Here is a 7992-nt window from a genome sequence, read left to right as displayed (position 1 = left end):
GATTTTTATGGAAAAAGAGAAAAGGTGGTTGTCCCATTAAAATGAGATGTGGGGAAAAAAATAAAAAAGAAGAAAAGATTGGTGGAGGGCTTTAATAGGGTGGTTTCAATTAGAATTAGTTGGAAAATATGGACCACCTCATCTCATCACCTCCACAGGGCCTAATCTAAGGAACATTTTCCACAACACTGAATTGGCATCTAATTCCCATAAATGATAAATCCCCCTTTCACTCACTGCCCCACCATAAGAAGCCTCTGAAAAAGCCTGCTCAAACTCCAGTTTTGGGGATTCACTTCTTTCATTTTGAACTGAGTGAATCTAATATTTGTTCTCTTCTTATGTGATTAGTGGTGAGAGCCTTGTTTTGTTGTTAACATCTACAAATCTTTCATGTCTCACTACTAGGAAAGATTCAAGAAACACCATCATCTTGTTTCTCACCATATAGTATTAATTGGGATTAGTATTAGTACTACTATTTGAGAGTAATGATTCAGCCATTATTATTGATTTAATAATGGTTAGAGGATTAAAGAAATGTGAAATTCCTTGGATGGTTCTAATTAGTATTGTAATTGGTGGGATTGTGAAATAATTGAGGGGGTTGGGGGGCCATGGGGTGGGATATCTAGGAAACCTATTTTGTATGCATGTGGTGTATTATATACCAACACTTTGCATTGACCCACTTCTTCTTTTGGAGAGAGAGAGAGAGAAGAGAGTGGAAATCATCAGATGTTGTGGGTTGTAGGTTAAGGTTATGATCAAAATCCTATCTGATGATTTCTCATTTTTTACTTTAAAACTTTTTTGTATTATATCCTTTGGCATACACTATCTTCCTTCTAGGTTTGGTTTCATAGGTTGCAGTTTATTGTTGGGTTGTTAAAAGAACAATTCTGAGAAACTAGAGTTAAACTTGCTTCCACTCTCTCTCTCTATTTCTCTACACCAAATATCTATCCCTCTTTTTACAACAGCCCCAACCTACTCTCTCTCTCTCTCTCTCTCTCTCTCTCTGAGGAAAGACAGATGCACGTAATAAGCAATAAAGATTCAAACTTTTGAGGTTAGAAGGTCACGCACACACAAAAAAGGGCCACCCTTTGTTGTTTGGTTAATTTAATAATTGTTATATCTTCTACCATCTCTTGATTTCTTTGTTTATTGATGACTTGATTTTTCACTTTTATCAGTCCAAGAACCATGATCATCATTGAAGAAGAAAGATAGCAATCACAACAAGATGGCCAGCACAAGTGAGGAGGGGAAACCAAGAGACATGACATATTGCTTCCCCTCCGCCGGAAACCACCTACTCACCCATCTCCAACCCTTTCAGCCGACGCCGGAGATCTACAACCTAGCCTCCGGCGTCGACATGATAGGGTTTCCACCCAAGAATTTGCACAACCACTCCACCGCCGGCTTCGGCCTCGCAGCGATTTCCGGTGCATCAAACGAGGCCTTGATGGCCTCATCCTATCAACACTACAGATCACTGATCGTCGACGGCGACGATCCATCTCTGAGATGTGTCTTCTCCTGCGAAGGAAACGAAAGGCCGAGCCAAGGCCTCTCTCTCTCCCTCACCTCCTCTGACCCTTCCACCATCGCGCTGCAGCCGTTCGAGCTCCGCCACCACGACGATCTGAGATTCGGGCCGTCGAGCTCGAGATCGGTGAATTTCGAGCATCCGCTGCCGCCGGGATACTCCTACGTCAAGAACTCCAAGTATCTAGGCCCCGCGCAGGAGCTTCTCTCTGAATTTTGCAATCTTGGAATCAATCAGCTCAAGATGAAGCAATCACAGAAAAAAAGCAGCGAACCCACCGCCGACGAAGAAAAGCAGCCGCCGCCAATCTTCTCCCTCAACCTCCTGGAGCTGCAGAGAAGGAAAACCAAACTCCTCCAAATGTTGGACGAGGTAACCAATCATAAATTTTTCAATTTTATTTTTACAGTTTTACTCATTTTAGAAATTTATCTGTAGGTGGACAGGAGGTACAAGCACTACTGCGATCAAATGAAGTGCGTGACGTCATCGTTCGAGGCGGTGGCCGGAGGCGGATCCGCGGCGGCGTACTCGGCTCTCGCGGTGAAGGCGACGTCGCGGCATTTCCGGAGCCTGAGAGACAGCATCGTGAACGAGATAAAGGCCACAAAGAGAGGCATGGGAGAGAAGGACGCGGCCACCGCGGGACTCGGGGAGACGCCGCGGCTGCGCCTTCTCGACCAGACGCTGAGGCAGCAGAAGGCGCGGCAGCAGATGAACACGATGGAGAACCACCCGTGGCGGCCCCAGCGCGGCCTCCCCGAGAGATCCGTGTCCGTGCTCCGTGCCTGGCTCTTCGAACACTTCCTCCACCCGTAAATTTTCATCTCCACACTCTTCAAATTTTTTTGTTTAGTACTATCAACCAGTCTTTCTTCCACTAGGCCAATTCAATGTTTGTTGGGTTTCATCGAAGTTGTGTCTTATTTTTATCATATCATTTTTATCTTGTCATATTTTGTGTGGATTTGATTCTCTTGCAACGGACCCCATGTATGATCGGTCGATGGAATATTAATATATATGCAGGTATCCGAGTGATGTAGATAAGCACATTCTAGCCCGCCAAACTGGCCTCTCAAGAAGCCAGGCGAGTAGCTTTCCATTAGTCTTAATCAAGATTGCGTGTTTAATTTATACAATCAAGGTTGGATAGAGTAATTTATTTCATTAATAATTTGTCATTATCGATCAATAGGTCTCAAACTGGTTCATCAACGCGAGAGTGAGGCTATGGAAACCCATGGTGGAGGAGATGTACTTAGAAGAGCTGAAAGAGAAGTCCACCGCCGATATCGACGAACATAACCAGACACCGGATACAAAGCCAAGCCACGAGCAGCTGGTGCGAAGAGATTCCGAGTGCCTCTCTTCCATCATCAACAACGATACGAAAAAGGGAAAAACCCTCCAAAACGAGCAGCGCCATTTCAGCAGTTCCTACGGTGCGATGGAGCTCGATTTCTCGTCCTATTCCACCAGCAGCGTGTCGCTGACGCTGGGGCTGCACCAGCGCTGCGAAGGCGAAGGCGAAGGCGGAGGGGTCAGCCTAGCGTTCGCGGCGCCAGCGCAGAGCTCGCTCTTTTACTCTAGGGATCAAAATCAAATGGAGGAGTGCCAAACGGCGCCGTTTTCGCTATTGGATAGTGAGAATCAGAGCTTGCAGTACCGGAATTTGATGGGAGCGCAGCTGCTTCATGACTTAGCTGGATGAGTTCATCAGAATATATAATGGATTTTTACATTGTCGGTGAAGTTAAAAGAGAATTTGGTGGGTGATGGTGATGGAGAAACCTATAAATTGTGACATGTTGTATACATAAAATACTGGGATAGGAAACATTTATCTGCAATTTGGAGTTAGGTACACATTTGAGATATTTGCGCATATATATAGGATTGTATTATATACCAAACTAGTTTTAAATACTAAACGCCAAACACATCATTATAGAATAATACGGAGTTCATTACAACTTTATTTGTAGTTCATTATAGGGAACTATGGGATTTAAAAACAATGACATCATCATGCATAATTTAAAAATCTGAAGTTCATTATATGTTTGTTATTAGTTCATTATAATGAACTTCATGTTATCATATAATGATGTTGTTCGGCGTTTAAGGTTTAAGAGTGGTTCGATATTGATCACAATCATATATATATATATATATATATATATATATATATATATATATATATATATATATATATATAGGTTTCTGATCAAAACAAGTATTGCCTTAAATCAAGAAATACAGACGGTTTTTTGCCATAGGATTAGCCAATCTCATCTTAAGATTAGATTATCTAACGGCTAGATTAATTTGTTAGATATTATTAATTTATTCACTAATATTCATAAAAGGTTAATTATGTCAATTACATAATGTCGTTGGTTATAGAAGTTCCTATAATTTTGCTCCTTCATCTCTCCACAAACTAATCATCAGCGTAAGTTATGTATGTTATCAATCCATGGGATTTCATCTCCTTCATATCTTCCATGAAAATTCTTACGATATTCCATACATTTTCCCTTCTACTAAGTTTTCACATTTAAAGGTTTGGTAAAAGCCTTTATCGATTAGTTGGGGCGGTATAGTATTATTCCCAGCCAACCTTTGAGTTTGCATTCCACAATCTTGAAACTACCTATTTCAGTTTAACATTCCGTCCTGCATCATTTTTTGATTTTGTGTTTCTTGTTTCTCGATCCAATATATACTGTAAGTTAATACAATATACTTCAGTTATTCATCTCATTTTTCTTGTCAGCGGACATTTTTTATTTAGACATATGAATTTAAGTATCTGAACTTTCATTGATAGTGTTTAATGTTTTGATATCATGATTTGTTGGTTTATGTTATGATATAGATTTCCAGAAATGGATTCTGAAACGCCATCTACTTCGCATGTAGATAATCAATCATCCTTCGATGACATTGTTGAGAATACAAGTTATGATTTAAATCATCCTTTGATGACATATCTTTATAATCAATTATTTTTATTCTTGATTCTGTATCAATATTAGTAATGATGTAAGTTTGACTTAGTTGTGGTGTTGCTATGACATATTATTGTACGACCGTTTATATGCACTAAGTATGAACGTTTTTTCCGCTATGCTTCTATTTGTGTATAGTATGACCCATTTTCGTATAGGATAGTTGTATGAGTTGTATGACGCTATTGCATCCTATTATGACCTATTATCATTCTAATTCCAGTAGATGGAATCTTGTATTTAATTAATAGTTATTTTTTTGGTGTTTTCTGATTTTGAATTATTACAGATTTAAATACACCAGAATGCCCTATAAAACTTAAATCATTCGTTGGTCGTAGCTTCCCCACATTGGACAACGCAATTGAATTTTACGAGAACTATGGGCGACGTGTTGTTTTTGATACAAGGAAGAACGGTTCAAAGAAGGTTGATGATATCACCATATGGTTTTACATGGTGTGTAACAGAGAAGGTGAACAGAAATTTAGCGATCAACAACCCAAACGACGGCGTAAATCGAAAAAATGTGGATATAATGCTGGTGTTGCATTCAAATTTGATTCTGATCGTGGTTACGTCATTCAACATTTGAACGAAGAACACAACCACCCCATGGTTGAGATACAACACCAGAAGTTCATGAGATTTAATCGTAAACTTGAACATGTTCATCAAAAATTTATTTCGGATTGTGTTGGTACTAATATTGGTCCATCTCTCACTTTTAAGTTGTTGACTGAATTGATGGGCGGATATGAGTCTGTTGGGTGTACTGTGTTGGACATCCGTAACTACACACGGGACATCAGAAGATACGCTGAAGGATATGAAGCCCAAATGATAATAGACGAGATGAAGAAGAAGAAAGAAAATTGTGACGCCTTAACGTACGAGTATGAAGTTGATTCTTGTAGTCGACTGATGCATTTATTCTGGTGTGATCCTATTGCTAAGATGAATTTCATGCAATTTGGTGACATTGTCTCGTTTGACACTACGTATTCAACTAATAGGTAAATGTTGTCCACTTAAAATTGATGCATTTTTCTTTTATGCTATCATTTGTGTTTATTATGACCTATTAGTTTATATATAAATATGCATTTGTAATTGTTGTAAACATTTTGTATGTTTCTTTGAAGGTACTCAATGATTTTCGCTCCGTTCACTGGGAAGGACAACCATGGGCGCGCAGTGTCATTTGGAGCTGGTTTGCTTTGTAGTGAGAGCGCAGACTCTTTCTCGTGGTTGTTCAAACAGTTTGTCAAGTGCATGGCATAGCTCCCAAGTTGATAATTACTGATCAAGACTTGGGCATGAAAGTTGCTGTTAAAAAGGTTCTTGTGAATACACGTCACAGATGGTGTATGTGGCACATCATGGCAAAAGTAGTTGAAAAGGTGTCGAAGTCACTTCTCGGTAATCCTGATTTTAAAAGGATTTGAATTCATGCATTTGGTCTGAGTTGATTGAACCCACATAGTTTGAAGAGAAGTGGAAGACTGTGATGAAGACATATGAACTTGAAGGCGTTGATTGGTTCATTTCTATGTTCGAATCAAGAAGGTTTTGGGTTCCTGCATACTTTAGGGACTTCCCTAACAGTTCATTGATAAAGACGACTTCTGTTTCAGAATCTCATAATAGTTTTTTCAAGAGGTATACTTAGTCCAGGGCTAACCTTGTTGTGTTTTTAATGAATTTCAACAATGCTGTTGATGCCCAACGAAACTACTCTGCAAATCTGGATTATTTGGATTATAATACTACCGCAAAGATGAAAACAGAGTGGTCTCTTGAGAAACATGCATCTACAATATTCACAAATGGTGCATTCAAGGAAATTCAAGAACAGATACTGGAGGCTTATAACCATTGCAGCCTTATATCAATATCAAATGATTCAAGTCCAGAGGTTTACAAGGTTTTAGATCATTTTTCAAACACATGGTCTGTCTCATTCTCTGTGGAGGATTCTGTGTGTCAATGTGGTTGTAAGATGTTTTCTAGGACTGGTGCCACATCTTTCTTGTGTTGAAGAACAAAAAGATGCGCTTGATTCCTGAGAATCTGATTGGAGGTCGATGGTTGAAATCTCCTCTGCTTAAGGTTGTTCATGCCATCCAATGCCAAGATGTAGCAACACATGTTTATGTTGATGAGAAGAAGAAGGCACAAGCAATTTTGTTGGGAGAGATGTTGGGTCTATACCAGGGTGTTTCTGTCGATATTGATCAAGTTCATGAGCTAACATCTATAGTTCGTGAAGCAAGACAACAGATTTTTGCCGATGGCGTAGTAACGTCTACAGCCCAGAAGAAGAAACTAATGGAGGAATTTTATGGTGCTGAGGCACCCCAGGAAGTAGAAGTACAACCTCCTGAAGTCGTCAGCACGAAGGGAGGTGGTAGTAGACTACCTTCAAGAGTGGAGAAGGCTTTGAAGCTTAAGAGCAAGCCTTTGCATCAATGTAAGAAATGTCAGGAGTGGGGTCACCACGATTCAAGGAATTGCAACAAATTCAAAGAGAAAGAAAAGATGCGGTCTAGAAGAAATTCTGATGTTTGATACAATGTATTCCGTTTTTTAAATTGTCAGTTTAAGTTTTTTTGGAGACCAATTTGTTTACAATGTTACGTGTTACTGAGTTAATTCGTAATTGTAGTTTACATTCTGTTTGTCAATAGTTTTTGTCATGTCTTCAAATTAGGATAATTATGACCCAATTTACCATTAGCGTTGCATGACCCTTATATTCATCTACTATGACCCAAGATAGTAGATTACGTTTTTTGTGTATAAAACACTTATTTCATATGATCACTCTAATGTTGCCTTAATAGGCCCCAATATACTCATATTCTGATATGACATATATAATTGTTTAGTATGACCCAAAAGCATATCTATTTTTTTAATAATTGATTTTGCATGATTCAATCGTACTAGCTTTATTAATATGTTAAAAACTTGAGTATAATCGTGTTTTTGCAATCTGGTATGTAGTAGTTTTAAGCCATGCCTCTTCTTTTCGTCTATGATGACACAGATCTACCTAACAATTCTATGACACACATGTGTTTAATATATATTACAATGAACAATAGGAAATCATCTAATGGTCATTTTAATGGAAATTTTTCTCTGCTTAGAGATGAAACAATACGTAGTACCAATGACATCCCGCCACTGAATAAAACATGATTCAAAAACAAGAGAAATTCTATCTTGAAAGAAATGAACAATTTGATCCACAAATTTAAGTTACGACATAACCATTTGGCGAGATCCATAGTTTGCTATCATGTTTTCTACGTTGATATTTTTTTCTCGTTCTCCTTTGCATAATGTTTAGATGCAACATCTTTATTCAGTAACACGCTGTGATTATTTCCTGCCAACATCAACACACAG

The 7992-nt window shown here is 38.8% G+C and overlaps 2 protein-coding genes across 5 annotated transcripts; both read left to right on the top strand.

Annotated features, from left to right (window-relative positions):
* Positions 1–331: 331 nt before the first annotated feature.
* Positions 332–3517, top strand: LOC121778175 (homeobox protein BEL1 homolog). 4 transcript variants are annotated; one of them, XM_042175477.1, is made up of 5 exons: positions 332–353; positions 1200–1930; positions 1997–2373; positions 2588–2648; positions 2757–3517. In XM_042175477.1, the coding sequence occupies exons 2-5, from the start codon at positions 1250–1252 to the stop codon at positions 3270–3272; spliced, it is 1635 nt and encodes a 544-aa protein (XP_042031411.1). In that variant the 5' UTR covers positions 332–353; positions 1200–1249; the 3' UTR covers positions 3273–3517. The 4 variants fall into 4 exon arrangements, with proteins under 4 accessions (XP_042031411.1, XP_042031410.1, XP_042031412.1 ...); XM_042175476.1 differs by lacking the exon at positions 332–353 and adding an exon at positions 696–760; XM_042175478.1 differs by lacking the exon at positions 332–353 and adding an exon at positions 767–1072.
* A 935-nt stretch (positions 3518–4452) lies between these two features.
* LOC121779128 (protein FAR1-RELATED SEQUENCE 5-like) lies at positions 4453–7146 on the top strand. Its single transcript, XM_042176464.1, has 7 exons — positions 4453–4525; positions 4865–5591; positions 5721–5788; positions 5839–5915; positions 6062–6144; positions 6253–6502; positions 6589–7146. The coding sequence occupies exons 1-7, from the start codon at positions 4453–4455 to the stop codon at positions 7144–7146; spliced, it is 1836 nt and encodes a 611-aa protein (XP_042032398.1).
* The last annotated feature ends 846 nt before the right edge of the window (positions 7147–7992 follow it).

Source organism: Salvia splendens, chromosome 19 (assembly GCF_004379255.2).
Source record: "Salvia splendens isolate huo1 chromosome 19, SspV2, whole genome shotgun sequence".
Classification (NCBI taxonomy): domain Eukaryota; kingdom Viridiplantae; phylum Streptophyta; class Magnoliopsida; order Lamiales; family Lamiaceae; genus Salvia; species Salvia splendens.
The sequence above is the reverse complement of the archived record's forward strand: the minus strand, read 5'-3'. Positions and strand labels throughout refer to the sequence as shown.

What these genes read in the sequence shown, in the direction of transcription:
- LOC121778175 (XM_042175477.1), top strand. Translation starts at nt 1,250, where the DNA reads ATGGCCAGCACAAGTGAGGAGGGGAAACCAAGAGACATGACATATTGC. An exon ending in TCCTCCAAATGTTGGACGAG is followed by an intron (nt 1,931 to 1,996) that starts GTAACCAATCAT and finishes ATTTATCTGTAG; the next exon opens with GTGGACAGGAGGTACAAGCA. An exon ending in TTCGAACACTTCCTCCACCC is followed by an intron (nt 2,374 to 2,587) that starts GTAAATTTTCAT and finishes ATATATATGCAG; the next exon opens with GTATCCGAGTGATGTAGATA.
- LOC121779128 (XM_042176464.1), top strand. Translation starts at nt 4,453, where the DNA reads ATGGATTCTGAAACGCCATCTACTTCGCATGTAGATAATCAATCATCC. An exon ending in TGACATTGTTGAGAATACAA is followed by an intron (nt 4,526 to 4,864) that starts GTTATGATTTAA and finishes GAATTATTACAG; the next exon opens with ATTTAAATACACCAGAATGC. An exon ending in TCTATGTTCGAATCAAGAAG is followed by an intron (nt 6,145 to 6,252) that starts GTTTTGGGTTCC and finishes TACTTAGTCCAG; the next exon opens with GGCTAACCTTGTTGTGTTTT.